General features: G+C 47.7%; 2 protein-coding genes across 2 annotated transcripts; both read left to right on the top strand.

The window, feature by feature from the left end:
- The first annotated feature begins 2,310 nt into the window (after positions 1-2,310).
- On the top strand, positions 2,311-17,209 carry LOC139759616 (uncharacterized). Its single transcript, XM_071681964.1, is given in 5 exon segments — positions 2,311-2,735; positions 11,751-11,923; positions 12,537-13,195; positions 13,435-13,679; positions 13,682-17,209. Coding segments are annotated over 5 exon segments (3,810 nt in total). The 5' UTR covers positions 2,311-2,459; the 3' UTR covers positions 16,139-17,209.
- A 214-nt stretch (positions 17,210-17,423) lies between these two features.
- Positions 17,424-25,139, top strand: LOC139759671 (uncharacterized). Its single transcript, XM_071682075.1, has 4 exons — positions 17,424-17,518; positions 19,638-19,823; positions 20,437-21,116; positions 21,356-25,139. Exons 1-4 carry the CDS (start codon positions 17,424-17,426, stop codon positions 24,055-24,057), a joined length of 3,663 nt encoding a protein of 1,220 aa, XP_071538176.1. The 3' UTR covers positions 24,058-25,139.
- The last annotated feature ends 1,451 nt before the right edge of the window (positions 25,140-26,590 follow it).

The raw sequence follows: 26,590 nt of genomic DNA, 5'->3' as shown, positions 1-26,590 counted from the left end.
GTTTTTAAAGGAAATTATTTTTCTGAGAAAATTCCTCAAAATTGAAGAATAGTTCAGGGAATTTTTTTGGCGCCAAAAACTATTTGTTTCAAAATAGAAAAGTAAGATATTCAAACACTTCTATACTTGAAATAATCATCCCTCGCCAAACCTACGCATCTCTCCCAAACCCTTGCATTTACTTCCCTTACCACCCCATCCATAAGAAGACTGATCACTTTTATTTCCCGCGGACTGCTTGATTCTTGCCATATATATTTCTTATTACAGGTTATAGACATGAATGACGATCCTAAGCTAACTTTCACGGTGAAGACTCGTCTTTCACTGATAATACTCACAGGAAAAACAGTTTGACTTCTTTCAGTCAAGAGTCTTACGCACCGTCTACCTTATGGTGTGACACCAGCCCAGTCAAGATATTCCTAGCGGCTGACCAAAGGCTTTAACATGAGTGACCTTCCAGACGAGAAACGTCTGGACCTTCGTGTCACAGAGCGTTCCGGGCTGCAGGTGGACGCTGACAAAGGACTAGCTGGTGCAACCTACCACGCCGACTTGGGAGGTCATTGTATGATCATTATTCTAAGAAAGTGAAATAAACCCATTAATCTTTGGCAAGTCACGCTTAAGCACCTGTTCGGTCTCTGAACCCATGAATATGGGGTTTATAAAGATATACAGAGAAAACTCCTTAAAGACATTTAAATACTACAAAGGGGCAGCCTCTATGACTTTGTAAGTGTTTGACCAAATGATTTACGGAAACCTAAAGAGAGACCTGTTCGGATGAAAGTGTCGTACAGTGAACTCAGAAGATAAAACAAAATAAAGCTTTACACAGTGGCTCTGACAGGGATTTACAGTGGTAAATAAATACACCTCGACCAGTTCTATTATTATGGTCCATTATGTATGATGATCTATCATGCATTCCCAGGGTGATATAAAAGTTGCGTGCTACAACCTTATCCATATGACTGATATAAAATAATACCATAATTTTTTAATCTGTAAACAAATAAGTGTTCTTATTCACTCATACCTCCAATAGTTTTTGACTACCGGGCGAACGGTGCAGCCAGCTTAGTGATAGGCTGTCGCTGTCGGTGAGGCATGACGCCGCTGTCACCACTTAACGCTGGTGTAACCCATTCTCTTCTCTTCTTTGCAGGAATAACAAAACCGAAAGAACCACTGTAGGGTAATACTGAAGTCAGCAAGATAAGAATATCTGTCTTTGAGATCGCATCTACCGGCTGAAAGGTCTTTCAGTTATAATTCACGACGCAAACATTTTGACTGCTCTGCTCTGGATACATTTTGAGCGACTACCATCAATATTATATGTTCACCTGTTATCTCATGAGTAATCATTTCAGCGAGATGTCCTTCAGATGTTTTGATTCATGATTTTTTGAACACAAATTAAACAAAATCCTACTCGTAGCCTGCTGCTATCAAGTTAACTAATTCTGTAAAATTGCGTCTTTTCATAGTGGAGATAACAGTATGAATCAGCATGTTGGTTTACAAAAACAATTCTTAAGTGAAAAAAACTACATAAGTTTTCCAGAAAATAGGTTAACCTGACTTAATAATTTGAAAGAGGTAAGGTCTTCGAGGGTGAAGCTGTGCCTAAATCCCTTTACGTCTCCTGACTCTCGCCAGCGGCTGTTTGTGTATTATATCCTGGTTCTTGCATAGCTGTCGTATGCAATGCATTGAAACCAGTCTCCTGTCACCCAAAATATACTGACCCGTACATCACACACATTTTTTTTTTTAGGACTGATCACAGGCACTAGTGCCCACATCAAGTCTGAGGGTTAGAACAGTGTCATTTCATTGTCATCCGCTCTTCATTCCATGAGAGACTTGTATATTAATGGGCGACAGATTGTTGCTGGATAAAACACGAGACAAATAGCTGTTCAGTGTGTGTGTGTGTGTGTGTGTGTGTGTGTGTGTGTGTGTCACAAACCATGACTCTCATGTTAGCAATAGTGGCAGCGGGTCAGGTGTTCACCACCTCCCGCCCCCAGAACTCAACAAGGACGAGAGAGCCACAAGGGAAGCCTCCCGAAGGAGACGGTGTTACTTCAAGCTTGGAGTTGTTACCAGTGCAGCAGCTGCCGTAAAGGGAATGTGTGACGTGCGTTGGGGAGAAGAGGCGGGTGTTGGAGGAGGTGGAGGGGGATGAATACGTACGACACGGCTGGAGAACGACAACGCTGGGGGGAGCGGGTGACGTATAAGTACAGGTGGGGGGTTGACGATGAGCTCAATGCACGGCAGGTCCCGGCATGAGAAGGCTGCCCCGTATGTCGCTATAGACCGCGTCACGCTCCTCTGTGATCTCAGCCCCGTGTGACTGTCCTCGCGTACTGTATTAGTGACAGTATGAAGTGACGAGGAAGAGGATTGTATGTGTGTGTTTGTTTTTTGAGGGTAAGATAATGGCTGGCCTGGCTTCCATGTGGCTTCTCCTACTGTGGTTGACTGTCGCGCTTACTGCATCGAGCGACGCCTTACGCTTTAAGGACAGAAAACAAGCGGACACTTGGCCTCGTCTGGCCAGGAGGATACTAGAGCCTCCGGGAGTGCAGTCGCTGAGGATCCAGCATAGGTCGTCTCCCGACGGGGCCGTCGTGATGCTGGAGAACGACGGAGACCGTCGCGCGTCCCTCATCCAAGACGACGGCAACATACAGTACGCTTCCCTCAACAACAAAGTGAGTCAACGTTCCCTGTGCGTTTGCTCACCTGAAATGATGCAAGGTAGCGAGACGCAGGGATCGTGAAGTGTGTTAATTAACCTTTCTTGTGTTGTATGTGATACTGGGAGGTCAGGGGGAATCAGGACCCTGGGATTGTGTCGACGATGCAATCCTTGGAGCAATGCACCAATAATCATGACCAGCTCCTCTGTCCACTGCACTGATTCCCGTGGCACAGAGAACGCATTCACGTCTTTCAGTACCACGGAAAAGACAAGCATGTCATCTCCACTCCATCTATAGTCCCCAGATGAGGAACTCCCTCTTCCTGTCCTGTCGGTGTACACCAGACCAGCACCTTCATAAACATCGACCCGGACGGCACCATCCATTTGGGTACGATGGCCTGGCTTTTGACCTCAACCAGGAGGGTCAAGTAATGTTCACACTATAATACCCGAGGGGTCGTCCCGTTCCGCTATAGGAGTTAACATCGTAGCTACAACTGACACTTACAGCTTCTGGTGTACTTTTTCTCGCCCTCTTTTTCTCTTCCCCTTCTTTTTATGAAAGTCTTGACCTTGATGAAGATTCCTGGCCATGGATCGCGATCACAGAGCAAGGATACACTCCTGTCATTCCTTCTGTTCATCTGGTGTACACTGGGGATCACCAACATCCCGCAAGCAGTGGTGTGTGATCCAAGCAGTGGTGTGTGATCCAAGCAGTGGTGTGTGATCCAAGCAGTGGTGTGTGATCCAAGCAGTGGTGTGTGATCCAAGCAGTGGTGTGTGATCCAAGCATTGGTGTGTGATCCATCTACACGTATTACCCACCGTAGTCAGTTACTCACCTCCTGCCAGTAATTACCGCCAGTAATTCAGTCCATCTCAAGTCATGATCATTACCACTTTACGTTCCCTTCTGTGAAAGCTTTATCATCTACCACCTTTCTTACACCACTGAGGCAACGAACATTACTGGCGTTTACCACACATCAGCGAACAAACGCCTCGAGTTGCCTTACACACCCCGTCCTCAGTACAGACACACACTCATGATCAGCCCGTCAAGTACCTGGACCAATCAGGTCTTGGGGTAACCAGACCGTCAGTCATGTGTCGCAGCTGGCAGCGTTCCTTGCCTCATAGGACGACACAGAGTCACCACACCCTCTGAATACTACTGTAGGTTGCAGATAAAGTAATATTTTCTCTTCATTTTCCATGATCTTTTCTTCCTACTCACATGCCATCTTGAGGAAGGAGGGTCATTCTCCGGCTCGGCTGGTGTGAATTCGTATGGTCAGTATGTTCGTAAAGTACTGCTAAAATTTGGACAGGGTTCGACACGCAACAGGTTAGCAGTAAACTCCAGCTAAGGATAACCTCGCAACAGAATCAGATTTCATCTGTACCTCCAGTGTGATTAAGATCCAACTTAGTATTACTCATATAAGACAAGGAGATGCCCTTAGTGGTCGCTTTCACGAGTGGGTAGTCACTCTCATTGTTGGCCTCCCTAAACGCATCCTTACAGAGATACAGACCCAAATGATCACCTCTTTTGCGTAAAAACGTGGTTCCCTTCAGCACACACGTACCACTACGAAATGCGAAATAACGAATGAACGTCATGACTCGTATTCCTTCGTGAGTACTCTTCCTGCAGGTGCACTGTTCAGGCACAACACTGGTCCAGTAATCCTCTTCACTGATGGCATCATCATGAACCAATAGGTTTAGCTTCCTCATATGGTAGAGGAGCCACCCTCACGGCCACGGAATACAACTGGTTTACAGCATTTACTGAGCTGCGAGGGTGAAGTTTGCTGCTCTTGATAATCCATATTTTCGTATCAGTGAGTCTGCTGTACCACAGCTTCCCAGACACTGCCATGCGTGACCTACACACTGACGATCCAAGGTAATTGGCCCTACACCTGTACTATAGTAAGACTGGTGGATGAAAGGAATAAACTGAATGTTGAAACGGTAAATACAAGAAGGATACACAAGTTGACAAAGCATGATAACAGAGAAGGATCAAGAGATGAGGAACGTGTGGAAAATTCCCTCCCCATACAGTACACACATAAACATACACACTGTATATATATATATATATATATATATATATATATATATATATATATATATATATATATATATATATATATATATATATTCTTCTAAACCAGTGGCAGATAACAGCACAATGACCACAACCTGACAAGAAATCAAATTTATGCATATCGTGATGGCAAAAGAAAGTTTACGGTGTGTATGTGGTTGCAATCACAATTACTGGTGGCGGAGAAGTGCACACGGTGTAGGTAGCAGAGCACAGTCTACACTACGCCCAGGGGAACCTTACCACCGTGAGATACGACACTGAGTGTGGTGACGAGCAGAAATATGTGGCACCTGCTACCTCAGGGATTTTCTCCTCCACAAACATCGCTTCTGTGGCGAAATAATTGTGAGTTATGATGGTGGCCGTCCCTCACAATGGACCAGGCCTCCACCACTTCGTCTTGTGTTACTGAGACTAATGCGACGGGGGTGTGGTGCAGTTGCTGTTAGCGGGTAGGGATAACCACAACAACCTGGCTAGGATGCCTGGAACCATCCTGCACCCTCAGGGTCAGGAGTGATCTTGCTTCCCGGCTCATTACTCGTCTAATTTCAACTTAAAACTACATACACTATCACACATTCTACACAATTTTATTTTTTTCACATTCTTTCCGTTCCTTTCCCTTTTCTCATTAAGAATTGTAGATACGTGTACGAAAAAGTCCAACTGGCTTTTAACTCCAGTTTGCAATATAGGGCGGGAATAATTCTTGTGTTTTCACCTCTATCCTGCCAACGAGAGTTAGGGTTTCAGGCAATAGCAGTACTGACCCTATCCAGGCAGGACCCCTGTCCCTATAATAAACCTGAGTTTTTTTTTCTTTCTTTCGTTTCATTACCATTTGGTGTCATTCTCCTAACTTTACATCATTTCTCAGTAATCCTATTTACGTGTCCAACCTCGCACGACCTTGACTGTGGCTCTGCTCCAGCCATGTCTGTGGTTATTCCAACACCAACACACGCGTTGCTCGCCTCATCAACTGGAACCTCCAGATTCTGACATCATTTGGCGGCTCAAAAATTTCTCTCTCAGCCGTCACTTGTTTCCTCAGTCAACCACCGCTCTCCTGGTCGTACCACTTCATCCTCTGATTCAACGACCTCAGTTTCTGTCACGAGGCTCTGACATCCTCCCTCACCCACAAGCTGTGGTCCTCTGCTAACGTACCCACCATACATAACCAACAGCCTCAGGTGAGGGCGTCGGCAGGAGACACCCTCCGCCCCCGAACTCACCCACCCAGCCAGCCAGTTTTAGCGCGCGTCGCGTCTCCCTCCCGCTCCCTACCCTACCTCGTCTCGGAGGGGTGGGAGGTGGGGTTGGGGAGGGGTAGAGGAAACCCCCTCACTTTCCATTCGTCCTCACCCAATAACTACCCTCCCACCCAGAGTCTCTCTCTCCCCCACCCTACCCCCTCTTTTTTTTTTCCTGGTCTGTGGAATTATCATGATAATTGTCCATGCTCTACCCGAGACGCTCTCACCCGAAAGAAAACGAGATCAGTCGCGATCATCCGGATATTATTTTGTCTTAATTTTCTTCGTGGAAAAAAAAAAAATTACATGGGGATCATACCATCAAGACGTCTTCCCGGATCTAGTTATTTCCCCAGTATTACTGTACGTTACTGGTCATAGTGAGGACACATCGACTGTTTACTGTCACCAACTTTCACAATCATTGTTACTTAAAATCGTACTTTTTTTTTTTTTTTTTTTTTTTTAGCTAACCAGAGTCTACAGTCTTCCAGCACCTACCGTACTCGAACACCGTCGCAGATGAAGAGTTTCTGTAAAGAATTCAGTATGATTCGAAAATGATTGAGAGAGAGAGAGAGAGAGAGAGAGAGAGAGAGAGAGAGAGAGAGAGAGAGAGAGAGAGAGAGAGAGAGAGAGAGAGAGAGAGAGAGTTCTACTCTCGTGGGGCCTCATCTGTTAAGCTCCCACGACGACCATTCACTTTCTGAAATTTCAGCATACCGTCGGCGTCAACAAATGCCTCATGACGTACCCCCATCCCCTCAGTAATCTTGTGTAACATTACAGTACTTCTTTACATCTTTTAGAACAGTTCTTCTTTGTAGTTTCACGTAACAGTTCATCTTTGTAGTTCCACGTAACAGTTCATCTTTGTAGTTTCACGTAACAGTCCATCTTTGTAGTTTCACGTAACAGTTCTTGTTTGTAGTTTCACGTAACAGTTCAGAAGTGGGTATGTTGAAATGGTTTGGACATATGGAGAGAATGAATGAGGAAAGGTTAACAAAGAGGGTAAATCTATCAGAAGTGGAGGGAAGCAGAACCAGGAGACCAAAGTGGAGTAGAAGGTGGAGTGAAAAAAAAAGATATTGAGCCTGAACATGTAGGAGGGTGAAAGGCGTGAACGGGACAGAGAGAATTGGAACAACATGGTATACAGGGGTCAACGTGTCAATGGACTGAACTAGGGCATGTGAAGCGTCCTCGGTAAAACACGAAAAGGTCTGTAGGGCCTGGTTGTGGATATATATATATCCACTTCCTCAAACCTTCAAGATTATTTATATTCTTCTTTCTTTCCTTTTCATTCACATCAAACCTTTTTTTTTTCTTGATATATATTTCCTTGGGAACCTGGCCTCGGTGAGGACTTAGGTCCGTGACCGGAGCCTTCATCACAAAAAGAAATCTTCACATAGAGAGACAAAACTTTTGTCAGTTTTCTATCTCGTATATTTTGGCGGGGTTGTTTTTATCGGTGGCGTTCGAGTCTGTTATACTCGTCTGTGCTGATCATAACAATGTTTCCTGCGTGACTTAACTCGTAATAAATACTTGCGAAACCGTTCCTGAGGCTACAAATAAAGATTCTCCGCCAGAGCGCGCATAAAGCGAATCGTTATGAGAGATGCCTTTTACAAGCACTCACAAAACCTGATAACAACGTATCTTTTTCCACGCGGTACTTGAGTGTAAACGCCAGTGACTTCCAGTGACTCCAGAAGGCTCCGTCGCCATGCATGACGGGCGGCAGCAGCCCTCACCTTCCTCGCCAGAAAGCGTGCATGACTTTCTTGAGTGCAACACTCACTCTGCGAGATACGCATATTTCACAACGTTTCCAGAGGCGAGAGGAGGAGACACGGGTACTGGTCAGGAGCGGAGGCCATGAACACATTCACCTTCCTCCCTCCTCCCCTCACACGCGCTCACTCGCACACATGACCACCCAGCCAAGTGGACACGACTCACATTCCTGCACAGCCTCACTCATTATATGGGTAATTACACTCATAATTCCCGGTGTTTCTATAACTCTACAAATACCGTCGTCCGACGGAATCTCTTGTGGACCTAACTTTGCCCTTCATGATCATTACGACATACCTGACTGTCACATACGTGACCGCCCTCCTGGAACCCGCGCAGGTGTGGCTGTGTCCTCGGGTGCACGCTGGAGACCTTTAACACACCACACACGGACGCATCACACCTCTGCTCCTCATGTCTAAGAAAGTGTATACCTCGAGTTAGCATTATTATCACCATTATTACTATCATTATTCTTTTTTATTATCATTATCAATATTACTATCATAATTATTATAATCATTACTATTATTATTATTATTATTATTATTATTATTATTATTATTATTATTATTATCATTATCATCACTATTATTATCATTATTAACATTTTTATCATTAATATCATTATTATTATTATTATTATTATTATTATTATTATTATTATTATTATTATTACTATTATTACAAGTTTGACCAAATCTGGAGTCATGGGACAGAGGAAGAATGCTACAAAGTCAAAATTTACTGAAAGCAAATATCAGCAGGTCAAGAAACTGCATGACGTATGGAATCCATTTCTTGTTCGGGAACCGTGACTAGAAACCTGCCCCTAGTAAGCAAAAGCAGGTAATTACACACACACACACACACACACACACACACACACTCAGGAAGTTAAGCAACAAAAACTATCAGAGTAGAACATTATGCACAACAACTTTCACAAATTATATATAATCAAAAACCCGTTTTCCTTGCCTTGTGTAGACGCAGAGGAGAGCCAGGCTGTCTCCCGCGAGTGTGTGTGTGTGTGTGTGTGTGTGTGTGTGTGTGTGTGTGTGTGTGTTGGCCGGGTGTACGGGAAGTTCGGATTATCCCCAAGAGGAAGAGGAACATGGTGGGGGCAGTGAGAGTGTACTGCTGGGGATACGGAGGGTTAATGAATACACAGCAATGAGAAGCAAGTGTCACAACGTACGGGTAAATAATATAAGGCATAGGGAGAGTCTAATGGGCAGTGAGAGTAGGAGGGAGAAAGTTATATATATATATATATATATATATATATATATATATATATATATATATATATATATATATATATATATATATATATATATATATATATATATATACATATATATACATATATATATATATATATATATATATATATATATATATATATATATATATATATATATACATATATATATATATACTATTTCTCACATGAAGGGAAGTGATTGCTTAAAATTAAGGGGATATTTTGGGGATTCGACTATGTATGTACCTGTAGCACATATGCCATGCACTGTTATGTGCTTAGCTAACAAGAGGGCTGCACATGCACGAGGGACCGCCGTGGTGCAGCAAGATATGGACGCAACTCGCGGACCGAAGTTCGACTTGCGACGCTGGGAAGAGGAGGCAGCCCAGCCCAACTCGTTCACAGATGACACTAGAAACGACTGTTGGTCATGTGTTGATACTGGGTCACCTGGCACATCCGGGGAGGGGGGTATCAGGGTTTCCTCTGACCTCACAAAAGGGCCCCGAACAAGCCTGGCACCACCAGAATAACACAGAATGTGGGGTCAGACCACACGCGCCACCTCAGCACCAGCGCTTTGCACCGTCCGAAGAGGGAGGGGTATGTCTACCAGGCTTCGACGTGAGATGTTGTCTCAGAGACCTTCCATATGCCAAGACCTTCCTCCGCCTGTTTACCTTGAGAATGAGATCTTATACCTGTACAACACCATTAGGCTGGGCTGCAGTATGAACGGCCAAGTCCTTGTCTCAACCTCTACATATATCATGAACGTCTCACGTGTGACAGTATTCAAGGCAGGAGGCTTGCCTGTACACACGACACATCACAACTCAAATCTGGGCAGCAAGTTAAGTACAGCCGGCCACAGGACGATGGTGCGGTCATCCTCTCTGGACCCCAACACCCTCCTCTACCGCCTGACATATTCCACTTCTCTCCCACTTGTCAGGTTCGTGTAAGCATCCCTCTCACTGTCCACTTACCACACAGCTCCGCCAGGGTTCCCTCTCCCAGGATGACACCTTAATGGTATGAAAAATGTTTCAACTTTCGATGGTAATCGGACCAGCAGAGGCTTAATAACCGTCCTGAGTCACGGGTTCATCAGGGGTGTGGAGTATGTGGAACGTGTCCACTCGGGTCCTGGCCTTCGTGGCAGACTGCAAAGTTTATTTCTATTAACTTCCGAGCAAACTAACCTGGTGGGCAGACAGCTCATGACTAGCTAGTCAGCGTTTATAAACCCGCGCACTGAGGTAAATATATGATAGAAAAAAAAACTTAAAAGTCTAAAACGTCAGTTTGATAAGTGATATTTGAACTTCTTCCAAATAGAAAACTTGAAACTTGGTTCCTGGTTTCAAATTCTGGCGCTAATGTTAGGATATGATGATGATAAATCTTCTTCCGTGTCAGAAATAACTACAGTGAGGTAATCGTGCGCGTCTAATCTCTTTATGACTTGCGTCAGTTGGGGGAGAGGGGGACGGGCCACGCTCACCACCACCACCACCAGGTCTGTTTCTATTTTCGTCTAATTCCTACCAACTCTGAGCATCCGTCAACGATCAAGGTGTCCTCCTCCGTAGTGGCACGAATGTCCTCCCTAACACGTGCACTACAGGGAAGTACCTCACTCTAACCCCAGCAACCACAGTACCACACACACTCCAGCCACATCACGCTGGTGTCAGCAGGTCTGACCGGATTGAGAAACTCATAGAAGCCTACATATTGCCTGGACATCATGGTCCCCAGGCCTTCATCACCTATGAAATGTATTTCTCCCTTGAAATCTGAATAAATGGAAGAGAAAGTGTATCTAGATTTCGTACGTGACGCCTGGGTGGCAAGGCTGGTGTAGCGGTGCGCGCGCGTGGATGTGTCGTTGGGTTCATGTCTTACTGGGCTGGATTTGTGAACGCCAGGATTAGACACGCGCCTCCAGCATAGACCTTGAAGTTGCACTTGTATCCTCCGTGGCTGGATTCAAGAAAGGTCGGGGATGGGACAGTGAGAGTGTGATGTCAAGAGGAGGAGGAGGAGGAGGAGGAGGGGTGAGAGTGTCATGGGCCCACGCTCCGGTGCCAGGGATGATAGCCTCCCTCCCTCCACACACACACACACACACATATACCCGTCTCACACACACGAACCCACTCACCCACCACGCATGGTGTTCTCTATTCGATCTTCGCTCTCTCAGTGACTGAGAACACTGACGCTCGTTCTGATCTGTCACTCCTGGGTGCAGAGGAGGACCAGGGTGACCAGCGGTGACGACATCTGTTGAGGGACGTATGCTTGCAACACCGCCTCTATTCATACCACCAACATCTAACAACCTTTGTATCTATACCCACAGGGACACCTATATATATATATATATATATATATATATATATATATATATATATATATATATATATATATATATATATATATATATATATATATACGTATATCATGCTATTATTATAGACCACAGCAACCCCGTCCCCCCTGTATGACACGGTGACTGAATGCAGCCTTCACCCGCAGGGCAACAACACGTACGAATTCGGTTACGACACCCGCGGCGGCAGGACGGGCGCCAGGTTCTTCAGGCACGAGGAGAAGGGTGCGGACGGTCGCCTGCGGGGCCAGTACGGCTTTGTGGACGCTAACGACGACCTGCACGTGGTGGTGTACGTCACAGACGTCCTGGGACACAGGTACGGTGCAGCCTAGCTCGCCATGACTGTACCGTGCGTAGCCCCGGCATATCCTGCGTCTACCATTTTACATTATGAACCTGAAATATCTCAACCATAATTCAAACCGAATAAATCAGTTGCGAGTGGTGTACATATCCATCACTTGGTCCCACCAGGAACATTACTAAATCTAACTATCTTCAGTTATTCTAGTTAAGCTCACGTAGAAGATTCATGTGATATTTATTTAAGATCTATGTAGTAATGTCAGGCTCGGTGTAAGAGTGTTCGTGCTGGCTCTTCTCATTCTTCTCAAGTCCAACAATTCGGTCTTCAACCTTCGTTTCGTGAAGGTGAATCCTTACCTGACCCTTAGGCGTCAGGTGAGACGCATCTTCACTAAACCAGAGCATCTGACCTGATCGGTAAAGGTCAGGTCAACGATAAGTGGTGCTGAGGGTGTGATGAAGACGAGTCCCGGAGGTGCCTGCCTCCGTGATGAACATGATGGTGAGTGATGGGGTGGAAGGGAGACATATTCCCCTCGAGGTAATAATTTTTTTCACGTGTCATTATCCGTAAAGGCGTTGGTTACCTCCCGAGTCTTACCATAGGTGTCGTCCCCCAACAGGATCAGGAAGGAGACCCACAAGATCGAGGGCTACGGTCGGCAACTCTCCAAGATCTTGGAGAAGGGAGCCTCCAGCGCTCAAGTCAAAGATCGAATCAACGTCATCCTGAAGGAGCAGTCTTCGTCCAACCCACCTCGCATTACCTCGTCATCCTTCACGACGGTGTCACGACCTCTTACCGCGACGAGGAAGGTCCGGCGGACGACCCTCAGGAGCCAAGTGCCGACCGGACCCGAGCCTTACTTCTTGGACGATGACGAGGAGCTGCCCCTCATCTCCCCACAACCACTTGCCTCCAGGCAACCTTCAGATACCTTTTCGCAGGGCAACGCGAGGTCACCCATCCTCAACCAAGTCACGCCCTCGCCAGCCTCGACCACGCCCTCGCCAGCTTCGACCACGCCCTCGCCAGCCTCGACCACGCCCTCGCCAGCCACGGCCAAGCCCTCGCCAGCAACGGCCACACCCTCGCCAGCCTTAGCCAAGATTTCCCACCTTCCTCAAGGCTTGACGCCCCCGCCTATCGTCTTCCCTATGAGCTTCGACGACACCCACCAGCAGGTGCCGGGCGGCAGCCTCTCCTCGACCGATGACACCGGGCACGTCTCACCGCCGGCCACGATCATCACTGCCCCTCCCTCCCTCCAACCTGACGCAGGTCCTGCCTACCTCTCTGTATCATGGTGCACTTACTAACAACAACATTTTTGCGTCACGTTTTTCTGACGATGAAATCACATGACACAATCAGTATGAAAATGTTCTCATTTCTGGCGCGATCTTATACATTGTTGGGTTATAAGAACAAGTTATTAATGATGCCATATTACGGGTGAAGAGTGAGTAACCTGTGCTGGAGACAGGTCCAGGATGACACTAATTCTCCTTATATTCCAGATGCGGGCGTGAAGCAGACCACCCCTGGACCAGAGGGAGGAGGCGAGGTGTTCCCTCCACCGCCGAAGTTCCCGACCGTGATTTACCCCACCAAGACGATCATCGTGCACCACACGACCTCAGCTCAGGGCTTCACACCACCCTCCACCTTCCATACACACCCGTCGCCTGGACACGTCTCCGGCAACGGCCACAAGCAAGGTCCCTCCGTCGTCATCCATGCGCCACAGCCTCGGCCGGCAACATCAGACGCCAACGCCACACCTCCCCTTCCTTGTCCCTCACCATCCCTCTGCGGTACTCCCTCTCAGATGAGGAATACCGGGAGCTTAGGGACTACCTCAGGAGGATCCTGAGCAGCGACAGGAACCCTCTGGGGACCACAGTGCTGCAGAAAGTGGATGTGACGAACATGGGCACCACAGCTGACGGCGCCGCCCCCGGATCACTCGGTACGAAGTCTGGGAACGAAGGGGATCTCTCAGTCTTCGTGGACCGGGATGTGATCGACGGAGGCATAATCGACGGTGGCATAATCGACGGTGGCATAATCGACGGTGGTATAATCGACGATGGAATCATATACGAGAGTGGTGTTATCACGGCTCACAACATTGATGACGCAGTCAGCAGTGGGACAGTGGGCGTGAGAAGTGTGAGTGATGGTTGTGGCAGGGCCTGTGTGGTGAGCGGTGGTGCCGCTGACGGCGGCACTGCCGGTGAAAACCAATCTGACATAATCGACGGCGGCATCATCGATGGGGGAATCATCAACATCGACACCCTCACCAGCAGAGAGCTGGAACTCGTCGCACAAATGGGGACGAAACCCACTGGCTTCCGGGACGCTCTCAATGGCTACACCGCTGCAGGTGACCACGCAGCTTCACAACAGCAACAGCCTGGTAAAACATCTGCCTCAGGCAACAACAGAAGGAGTGTCTTCTCAGAGTCCCAGCCTGGCGGACGGGGACACGCCGCTACCACCACTCCGCCAGTCTCCCTGATCGACCAGCTCATCGCCTCCCACAGACCCGGCTACCCCGGGGACCTGGACGAGCGGAATCTCTCCAACAGCCCCACCGGTGAAGCACAGACTCTCAGCGCCCTCCACTATATTCCTTCGCCTGACCTGTCCACCGACGGGCCCATCAAAGGAGATTTCGCCACCTCATTTCCCCGGCAAGTCAGTCAAATTAATGATAGGAATGCATTCCAAGGCACATATACAGCTTCAGCTTCCTCTAAGAAGGATTTCTATTCTCGGCAAGATTTTCGAAACAGTTCTGATGAGGAGGGACACACGCGAGACACGTCACCTCGCCATAACTACAGTTCCCAGCCAGACACAGGTGGTGGCTCCAGCCATGGCGAGCATGGCTCTCCGACCCCGCCTCATACTGATCACAACACCGGCCGGGCCATCAAGAACCACCCCAGTCATGGCCACAATGCTCCCGGCTCATCTGGAAATACACGCTTAAACACAGCAGGAGACGCCACAGTGGCGTTAGCTTCTGGACCACAAGAGAGGCGGTCAAGGGAAGAAGGAGAGGGCCAATCCCGCGGGTCAAGACCTCCCTCCATCAACTTGGTCAGATCCATAAAGATGAACCATGACGACCACTCCAGCGTGGCACTCCGACCCGCGGCCAGGTCGTCTGGTTCACCGAGCCGTTCATCCGCGCCCCAGAACTTGACGGTGTATGTAACTACCACCGGCCTGTCCAAGACGGTCCACCTCTCTAACAACCGCCCTAAATCTTCCCCATCATCCACACACCTCACACATCACGTGCTGCCTATACATCTGTCTATGAACCTGCCACAGCCCAACCAACAGGGACCTTCTCCATTGACACAGGTCCAAAAACCTGTAACAGATAGGCATACACGTGACCACAACAACGATCCCACCAGGACAGTTAAGAAGCAAGAAGGTAGCGACGTGGCCACCAGCAGGGGCCAGGCTCGGGCGCATGAACCACGCCAGGCCATGGGTTTGCTTAACCCGGGAGGCAGTGGCCACCTGTCCACGCCAGCCTCCCCACTTGGCCAAGCGATAGATGCGGCACGAGTGTCCACAGCGACCAGAGCCCTGCCCCTGGCGCCACGCACTTCCTCGGGAAGAGACACGTCGGACGCTGCAACACTACAGCCACCCGCAGCCATGCCTCCACCACCACCACCACCACCCTCCCATACGTCAACGCTCCCACCATCCCAGATCTTGACAGACCCCCCATCCCAGGGTCACAGGTCATTCGGGATACATATGCTGCCGCCTCACCTCACACATCCCTCACCTCCCCTGGGCCCTCCCCAAAGCCCAGCGGCAGCTGCCCCGTCTCCTCACTGGGAGCCTCAATATTTTTCTATTCCTCCGAGTTCGCCCAGCACTCCACCACACAGCCTACACCTCCAAGAAAGCCCTCAGGGTCCTCACGGGTTGGGTCTCGGCCGAACACAAAGTTCTGGTCATCCTTTCCCTCCACCACCACCTCCTCCTCAGGGTCTTCCACAGGGCGTGCCACCTGAGGACGTCGTACCGATCCTTCACCACGGTCCTCCCCTAATACCAACGACACAGCGAAGCTTCTCCTTTCAGAAAGTCACGTTCCACAACTACCCGAGAGAGCGCAGGGCTGGCGGGGGCGTCGCCCTCGGCCAGGATCATTTCAGCGGTAGATGGAGCCGACGATGAGCCAGGCACCTTCATGTCGTGAGTACCTAAGACGTCCATCCTGCAAGACTGGTCATAGGATAACGTATTTTTGCAGCTCAGCTTAACATGTCTGGACATCTTTTCCCAGTACTTCAGCGATGTATCAATCTATAATAAGGGAAAATGAAAACAGAATTCTACCACATACTACGAATAAAATAAAGAAGACACTAACTAAACTAAACACGACTCCATCTTTCCTGGTAGCGGGGGCCAGGCTATCCTAAGACTCGTACATAGTCATAAACAAACTCTAGGAAAGTTTCCTACATACGGTGTGGAATGTAGCAGTCTATAAACCTCTCTCGTGTGAGCGTTAGGCAATATGATACTACCCACAACACTATAAATAAACTGCTTTATGTATACTGCTCGAGCGGCCGTGAGGCGGTGGTGAGCTAGGCTGGGCCGGGCCACACGGGGTAAACACACACACACACACACACACACACATGGATGTTGTTCTGTCGAGACAAATACTGCACGGTTGAACACTTGGATCCGGTGGTCATCATACACATTTGGTGGAGTTTATCAAGTACTGCCATGAATTAGTCAAGTGACTACAGTCTATCGTGACACAAGAATGAAGGACTGCTTCCTGACACAGGAGACCTGCTGGATGTTTACTCCTCTTCCTCACAGTGTCTGCTTCCACCCATTCTTAAATGCTCAGGTCATCATGGAGCACCGTCGTACGCGAGGAGTTGAACTTTCTTGACCAAACCCAGACTCAGGGTAGCCGTTACCACTGGCAACACTGGTGGTCAACAAATGAAGAACGACCACACTAATATCGTCCCTACGGTACACCAACCATCAGAAACATACTTCATGTTAAACCAAGAGAGTGTCCACGCTTACAAAACACTCTTCATGTTATGTCACAGCTCAATATAAATACCTGTACTGTGAATCAAAGCAAATCTGACTTGTAAATATTCTAGAATAAGTAAGATGTTTAGATACGATTAATTCCATATTTTTTAGTTGCTGACAACCGTCAAAGATAATCTAACTTGAGTCATGTAATAAATGATCACATGTGAACAGATTTATTCCTAACCTTATACACGTCAGTTATGACATCATCAGACATGACTTTACAGTGACGTCACCTCTGGAGTGTTACGTCACAGTCGTAGTTTCCCGTCATGGCTTTTCTTGCTGTGAAGAATGACGGGATGTTACACGATACGATGGACAACCTCGCCTCCTCACATCCCTGACTTACGTCACATAAAACCATTCAGCAGGACGCACAATGGTCGAGGGTCGTACCGTCCAGATCAGGGATCTTACGTTTACCTACTACATCAACGACAACCACTACGACTCGAGAAAACCCTACACCAGCGCGTACGACAGTACTGGACCAGTTCAACATGCATAGCTTTACGTATAACTACGGATGAGGGGGTTTTGTACAAACTGTTGAAGTTATCCCTTTACCATCACTTGCACGTGCTACCGTTTTCTTACAGCCGAGACAGCAGCATTATTTTCAAACAATTCATCACCGTTCTTCACTTTATAATATCTGTGAAAGCACATTCTTGATGAGCTGGAGAATGGGGTTGTCACTGGCAAGGACCCTTGACAGACCGAGGTTTGGTGAGTCGTCACACACACACACACACACACACACACACAGTATATACAGCTGCAGCATCATCAGTGTTACTGTGGTTGTTATAGTTTGGCATGCTGTTAAATCCATCTACCCTCAGCCCACAAGTGTAACTCTCCTCATGTACTGCTGTCCATATAGCTGGTGCCAACTCAGCCTATAACTATTCAGATCTGGCACATTTATGGTTCCTTTGTTTACCTCATACATTTATCGTAGTACCCTTGTCTGATTTACATTCTTACGTTCACGGCACAAAAAATGACTACACGTTAATTATCTCCTTATATAGAATCTTCCTTTAAGTGTTGACGATAACCAAATATCTAACCTGACACTAAGGTGCTTCGGTAAGGTGTGGTCAGAATGGTAACATCTGCAATTCATATCGATAAAGGTTTATACATCTGGGATGTTATAACGACAATATGCACTGCTGTCTTCAATCACTGCTAATCATATCTACTAAAATCTTCAAAAGGCTTATTCATCACATAATATATATATATATTTTGGATTCTTTAATGATTTCTAGCCTTCCAAATCGTCCAATACTCATGCCATACACTTGTGTAGGAACAATGACAATGATTAACAAAAAAAAAAAACAGAGGCATAGATGACTTAATCTACTGTAGTTTATAATAGTTTGTCATTATTTAATATAGAAAACCTTAGTTGTAGCGCCAGGCTTTCAAGGTAAACTATCCTATTTCGGAATGAATTCATTCAGTGCCCAGTATTGTTTTTAAACATTTTAAGAGTAAACGTATCTGCATTCAGTAACTGTTTACTTTCTTTCTTTTCCCCTATATCAGAGGAGTTGTTAAAGTTAGCGAGATTCCTATAAATATATACATTCTTATGAAAATAAAGAATTTAACTGCCATTTCATATTTTGAATAAGTGCCGTGAGGATCGCCGGAGGAAAGTACCTATCGTGAAGTTTATTTCAGAGCTGTTCCGGAGTGATCATTTTCTTTCTCAAGCAATATACTGTTAGCATATACCTCTACTTGCAATACAGTTGAGTAGTCATCAAAGCCAGGCATTATTCCAAGTTAAACATACTATAACTAGCCAACTGTATAACCTCGTCTATACGGCTGGTCTTTTACATTCAACAAGAAACACCCATACACACCATTACTCAAATTTCATAGGAAGTTCGGTACGCTGACTTGTAAATCGTCATTCGTCGTAAATATGTCGTGTAGGTTTGTTCTGACCTTCTACCAATTTTACTGTGCTACTTTGATGCCAATGGTTGTGGTCACTTTTCCCCCCCACTATTTTTAATATGATTCTTCAATCGCCACCTGAGTCACACTGAGGTATGTTCCCCAGTTGAAGGTTTGGTTTGGTTGTTTCAAGATTTTTGACGGGTTTTGAACTATGATGCGCGATCCCCTAAGGAATTAGTATGATAAAAACTGATTTTACTTTCCTTCATCAGAAATAATACCAATACTTTCAGTACGTATGAAAACCGATCACGATTTTTTCTATATAAATATTTGACGTTGTTTGATCCATGTAAAGAGTATGGAACGTTTTCCTCTTGAGCGTAAATATAACGCCGGTCTGCCATCAACGACAGTAAAGCCCAGATGAAGGTTGCTCACAGCTGTACATATATCATACATTACTTAATTTATGATATGACCCAACAACCTTTACAATAATTTACGTCATATATATATATATATATATATATATATATATATATATATATATATATATATATATATATATATATATATATATATATATATATACGTATATCATGCTATTATTATAGACCACAGCAACCCCGTCCCCCCTGTATGACACGGTGACTGAATGCAGCCTTCACCCGCAGGGCAACAACACGTACGAATTCGGTTACGACACCCGCGGCGGCAGGACGGGCGCCAGGTTCTTCAGGCACGAGGAGAAGGGTGCGGACGGTCGCCTGCGGGGCCAGTACGGCTTTGTGGACGCTAACGACGACCTGCACGTGGTGGTGTACGTCACAGACGTCCTGGGACACAGGTACGGTGCAGCCTAGCTCGCCATGACTGTACCGTGCGTAGCCCCGGCATATCCTGCGTCTACCATTTTACATTATGAACCTGAAATATCTCAACCATAATTCAAACCGAATAAATCAGTTGCGAGTGGTGTACATATCCATCACTTGGTCCCACCAGGAACATTACTAAATCTAACTATCTTCAGTTATTCTAGTTAAGCTCACGTAGAAGATTCATGTGATATTTATTTAAGATCTATGTAGTAATGTCAGGCTCGGTGTAAGAGTGTTCGTGCTGGCTCTTCTCATTCTTCTCAAGTCCAACAATTCGGTCTTCAACCTTCGTTTCGTGAAGGTGAATCCTTACCTGACCCTTAGGCGTCAGGTGAGACGCATCTTCACTAAACCAGAGCATCTGACCTGATCGGTAAAGGTCAGGTCAACGATAAGTGGTGCTGAGGGTGTGATGAAGACGAGTCCCGGAGGTGCCTGCCTCCGTGATGAACATGATGGTGAGTGATGGGGTGGAAGGGAGACATATTCCCCTCGAGGTAATAATTTTTTTCACGTGTCATTATCCGTAAAGGCGTTGGTTACCTCCCGAGTCTTACCATAGGTGTCGTCCCCCAACAGGATCAGGAAGGAGACCCACAAGATCGAGGGCTACGGTCGGCAACTCTCCAAGATCTTGGAGAAGGGAGCCTCCAGCGCTCAAGTCAAAGATCGAATCAACGTCATCCTGAAGGAGCAGTCTTCGTCCAACCCACCTCGCATTACCTCGTCATCCTTCACGACGGTGTCACGACCTCTTACCGCGACGAGGAAGGTCCGGCGGACGACCCTCAGGAGCCAAGTGCCGACCGGACCCGAGCCTTACTTCTTGGACGATGACGAGGAGCTGCCCCTCATCTCCCCACAACCACTTGCCTCCAGGCAACCTTCAGATACCTTTTCGCAGGGCAACGCGAGGTCACCCATCCTCAACCAAGTCACGCCCTCGCCAGCCTCAATCAAGGCCTCGCCAGCCTCGACCACGCCCTCGCCAGCTTCGACCACGCCCTCGCCAGCCTCGACCACGCCCTCGCCAGCCACGGCCAAGCCCTCGCCAGCAACGGCCACACCCTCGCCAGCCTTAGCCAAGATTTCCCACCTTCCTCAAGGCTTGACGCCCCCGCCTATCGTCTTCCCTATGAGCTTCGACGACACCCACCAGCAGGTGCCGGGCGGCAGCCTCTCCTCGACCGATGACACCGGGCACGTCTCACCGCCGGCCACGATCATCACTGCCCCTCCCTCCCTCCAACCTGACGCAGGTCCTGCCTACCTCTCTGTATCATGGTGCACTTACTAACAACAACATTTTTGCGTCACGTTTTTCTGACGATGAAATCACATGACACAATCAGTATGAAAATGTTCTCATTTCTGGCGCGATCTTATACATTGTTGGGTTATAAGAACAAGTTATTAATGATGCCATATTACGGGTGAAGAGTGAGTAACCTGTGCTGGAGACAGGTCCAGGATGACACTAATTCTCCTTATATTCCAGATGCGGGCGTGAAGCAGACCACCCCTGGACCAGAGGGAGGAGGCGAGGTGTTCCCTCCACCGCCGAAGTTCCCGACCGTGATTTACCCCACCAAGACGATCATCGTGCACCACACGACCTCAGCTCAGGGCTTCACACCACCCTCCACCTTCCATACACACCCGTCGCCTGGACACGTCTCCGGCAACGGCCACAAGCAAGGTCCCTCCGTCGTCATCCATGCGCCACAGCCTCGGCCGGCAACATCAGACGCCAACGCCACACCTCCCCTTCCCTTGTCCCTCACCATCCCTCTGCGGTACTCCCTCTCAGATGAGGAATACCAGGAGCTTAGGGACTACCTCAGGAGGATCCTGAGCAGCGACAGGAACCCTATGGGGACCACAGTGCTGCAGAAAGTGGATGTGACGAACATGGGCACCACAGCTGACGGCGTCGCCCCCGGATCACTCGGTACGAAGTCTGGGAACGAAGGGGATCTCTCAGTCTTCGTGGACCGGGATGTGATCGACGGAGGCATAATCGACGGTGGCATAATCGACGGTGGCATAATCGACGGTGGTATAATCGACGATGGAATCATATACGAGAGTGGTGTTATCACGGCTCACAACATTGATGATGCAGTCAGCAGTGGGACAGTGGGCGTGAGAAGTGTGAGTGATGGTTGTGGCAGGGCCTGTGTGGTGGGTAGTGGCGCCGCTGACGGCGGCACTGCCGGTGAAAACCAATCTGACATAATCGACGGCGGCATCATCGATGGGGGAATCATCAACATCGACACCCTCACCAGCAGAGAGCTGGAACTCGTCGCACAAATGGGGACGAAACCCACTGGCTTCCGGGACGCTCTCAATGGCTACACCGCTGCAGGTGACCACGCAGCTTCACAACAGCAACAGCCTGGTAAAACATCTGCCTCAGGCAACAACAGAAGGAGTGTCTTCTCAGAGTCCCAGCCTGGCGGACGGGGACACGCCGCTACCACCACTCCGCCAGTCTCCCTGATCGACCAGCTCATCGCCTCCCACAGACCCGGCTACCCCGGGGACCTGGACGAGCGGAATCTCTCCAACAGCCCCACCGGTGAAGCACAGACTCTCAGCGCCCTCCACTATATTCCTTCGCCTGACCTGTCCACCGACGGGCCCATCAAAGGAGATTTCGCCACCTCATTTCCCCGGCAAGTCAGTCAAATTAATGATAGGAATGCATTCCAAGGCACATATACAGCTTCAGCTTCCTCTAAGAAGGATTTCTATTCTCGGCAAGATTTTCGAAACAGTTCTGATGAGGAGGGACACACGCGAGACACGTCACCTCGCCATAACTACAGTTCCCAGCCAGACACAGGTGGTGGCTCCAGCCATGGCGAGCATGGCTCTCCGACCCCGCCTCATACTGATCACAACACCGGCCGGGCCATCAAGAACCACCCCAGTCATGGCCACAATGCTCCCGGCTCATCTGGAAATACACGCTTAAACACAGCAGGAGACGCCACAGTGGCGTTAGCTTCTGGACCACAAGAGAGGCGGTCAAGGGAAGAAGGAGAGGGCCAATCCCGCGGGTCAAGACCTCCCTCCATCAACTTGGTCAGATCCATAAAGATGAACCATGACGACCACTCCAGCGTGGCACTCCGACCCGCGGCCAGGTCGTCTGGTTCACCGAGCCGTTCATCCGCGCCCCAGAACTTGACGGTGTATGTAACTACCACCGGCCTGTCCAAGACGGTCCACCTCTCTAACAACCGCCCTAAATCTTCCCCATCATCCACCCACCTCACACATCACGTGCTGCCTATACATCTGTCTATGAACCTGCCACAGCCCAACCAACAGGGACCTTCTCCATTGACACAGGTCCAAAAACCTGTAACAGATAGGCATACACGTGACCACAACAACGATCCCACCAGGACAGTTAAGAAGCAAGAAGGTAGCGACGTGGCCACCAGCAGGGGCCAGGCTCGGGCGCATGAACCAAGCCAGGCCATGGGTTTGCTTAACCCGGGAGGCAGTGGCCACCTGTCCACGCCAGCCTCCCCACCTGGCCAGGCGATAGATGCGGCACGAGTGTCCACAGCGACCAAAGCCCTGCCCCTGGCGCCACGCACTTCCTCGGGAAGAGACACGTCGGACGCTGCAACACTACAGCCACCCGCAGCCATGCCTCCACCACCACCACCACCCTCCCATACGTCAACGCTCCCACCATCCCAGATCTTGACAGACCCCCCATCCCAGGGTCACAGGTCTTTCGGGATACATATGCTGCCGCCTCACCTCACACATCCCTCACCTCCCCTGGGCCCTCCCCAAAGCCCAGCGGCAGCTGCCCCGTCTCCTCACTGGGAGCCTCAATATTTTTCTATTCCCTCGAGTTCGCCCAGCACTCCACCACACAGCCCACACCTCCAAGAAAGCCCTCAGGGTCCTCACGGGTTGGGTCTCGGCCGAACACAAAGTTCTGGTCATCCTTTCCCTCCACCACCACCTCCTCCTCAGGGTCTTCCACAGGGCGTGCCACCTGAGGACGTCGTACCGATCCTTCACCACGGTCCTCCCCTAATACCAACGACACAGCGAAGCTTCTCCTTTCAGAAAGTCACGTTCCACAACTACCCGAGAGAGAGCAGGGCTGGCGGGGGCGTCGCCCTCGGCCAGGATCATTTCAGCGGTAGATGGAGCCGACGATGAGCCAGGCACCTTCATGTCGTGAGTACCTAAGACGTCCATCCTGTAGGACTGGTCATAGGATAACGTATTTTTGCAGCTCAGCTTAACATGTCTGAACATCTTTTCCCAGTACTTCAGCGATGTATCAATCTATAATAAGGGAAAATGAAAACAGAATTCTACCACATACTACGAATAAAATAAAGAAAACACTAACTAAACTAAACACGACTCCATCTTTCCTGGTAGCGGGGGCCCGGCTATCCTAAGACTCGTACATAGTCATAAACAAACTCTTGGAAAGTTTCCTACATACGGTGTGGAATGTAGCAGTCTATAAACCTCTCTCGTGTGAGCGTTAGGCAATATGATACTACCCACAACACTATAAATAAACTGCTTTATGTATACTGCTCGAGCGGCCGTGAGGCGGTGGTGAGCTAGGCTGGGCCGGGCCACACGGGGTAAACACACACACACACACACACACACACACACACACACACATGGATGTTGTTCTGTCGAGACAAATACTGCACGGTTGAACACTTGGATCCGGTGGTCATCATACACATTTGGTGGAGTTTATCAAGTACTGCCATGAATTAGTCAAGTGACTACAGTCTATCGTGACACAAGAATGAAGGACTGCTTCCTGACACAGGAGACCTGCTGGATGTTTACTCCTCTTCCTCACAGTGTCTGCTTCCACCCATTCTTAAATGCTCAGGTCATCATGGAGCACCGTCGTACGCGAGGAGTTGAACTTTCTTGACCAAACCCACACTCAGGGTAGCCGTCACCACTGGCACACTGGTGGTCAACAAATGAAGAACGACCACACTAATATCGTTCCTACGGTACACCAACCATCAGAAACATACTTCATGTTAAACCAAGAGAGTGTCCACGCTTACAAAACACTCTTCATGTTATGTCACAGCTCAATATAAATACCTGTACTGTGAATCAAAGCAAATCTGACTTGTAAATATTCTAGAATAAGTAAGATGTTTAGATACGATTAATTCCATATTTTTTAGTTGCTGACAACCGTCAAAGATAATCTAACTTGAGTCATGTAATAAATGATCACATGTGAACAGATTTATTCCTAACCTTATACACGTCAGTTATGACATCATCAGACATGACTTTACAGTGACGTCACCTCTGGAGTGTTACGTCACAGTCGTAGTTTCCCGTCATGGCTTTTCTTGCTGTGAAGAATGACGGGATGTTACACGATACGATGGACAACCTCGCCTCCTCACATCCCTGACTTACGTCACATAAAACCATTCAGCAGGACGCACAATGGTCGAGGGTCGTACCGTCCAGATCAGGGATCTTACGTTTACCTACTACATCAACGACAACCACTACGACTCGAGAAAACCCTACACCAACGCGTACGACAGTACTGGACCAGTTCAACATGCTTAGCTTTACGTATAACTATGGATGAGGGGGTTTTGTACAAACTGTTGAAGTTATCCCTTTACCATCACTTGCACGTGCTACCGTTTTCTTACAGCCGAGACAGCAGCATTATTTTCAAACGATTCATCACCGTTCTTCACTTTATAACATCTGTGAAAGCACATTCTTGATGAGCTGGAGAATGGGGCTGTCACTGGCAAGGACCCTTGACAGACCGAGGTTTGGTGAGTCGTCACACACACACACACACACACACACACACACACACACACAGTATATACAGCTGCAGCATCATCAGTGTTACTGTGGTTGTTATAGTTTGGCATGCTGTTAAATCCATCTACCCTCAGGCCACAAGTGTAACTCTCCTCATGTACTGCTGTCCATATAGCTGGTGCCAACTCAGCCTATAACTATTCAGATCTGGCACATTTATGGTTCCTTTGTTTACCTCATACATTTATCGTAGTACCCTTGTCTGATTTACATTCTTACGTTCACGGCACAAAAAATGACTACACGTTAATTATCTCCTTATATAGAATCTTCCTTTAAGTGTTGACGATAACCAAATATCTAACCTGACACTAAGGTGCTTCGGTAAGGTGTGGTCAGAATGGTAACATCTGCAATTCATATCGATAAAGGTTTATACATCTGGGATGTTATAACGACAATATGCACTGCTGTCTTCAATCACTGCTAATCATATCTACTAAAATCTTCAAAAGGCTTATTCATCACATAATATATATATATATTTTGGATTCTTTAATGATTTCTAGCCTTCCAAATCGTCCAATACTCATGCCATACACTTGTGTAGGAACAATGACAATGATTAACAAAAAAAAAAAACAGAGGCATAGATGACTTAATCTACTGTAGTTTATAATAGTTTGTCATTATTTAATATAGAAAACCTTAGTTGTAGCGCCAGGCTTTCAAGGTAAACTATCCTATTTCGGAATGAATTCATTCAGTGCCCAGTATTGTTTTTAAACATTTTAAGAGTAAACGTATCTGCATTCAGTAACTGTTTACTTTCTTTCTTTTCCCCTATATCAGAGGAGTTGTTAAAGTTAGCGAGATTCCTATAAATATATACATT

Source organism: Panulirus ornatus, chromosome 33, assembly GCF_036320965.1.
Source record: "Panulirus ornatus isolate Po-2019 chromosome 33, ASM3632096v1, whole genome shotgun sequence".
Taxonomy (NCBI): Eukaryota; Metazoa; Arthropoda; class Malacostraca; order Decapoda; family Palinuridae; genus Panulirus; species Panulirus ornatus.
The sequence above is the reverse complement of the archived record's forward strand: the minus strand, read 5'-3'. Positions and strand labels throughout refer to the sequence as shown.

What these genes read in the sequence shown, in the direction of transcription:
- LOC139759671 (XM_071682075.1), top strand. Translation starts at nt 17,424, where the DNA reads ATGGTCGAGGGTCGTACCGTCCAGATCAGGGATCTTACGTTTACCTAC. An exon ending in AGAAAACCCTACACCAGCGC is followed by an intron (nt 17,519 to 19,637) that starts GTACGACAGTAC and finishes GACTGAATGCAG; the next exon opens with CCTTCACCCGCAGGGCAACA. An exon ending in CTCCCTCCAACCTGACGCAG is followed by an intron (nt 21,117 to 21,355) that starts GTCCTGCCTACC and finishes CTTATATTCCAG; the next exon opens with ATGCGGGCGTGAAGCAGACC.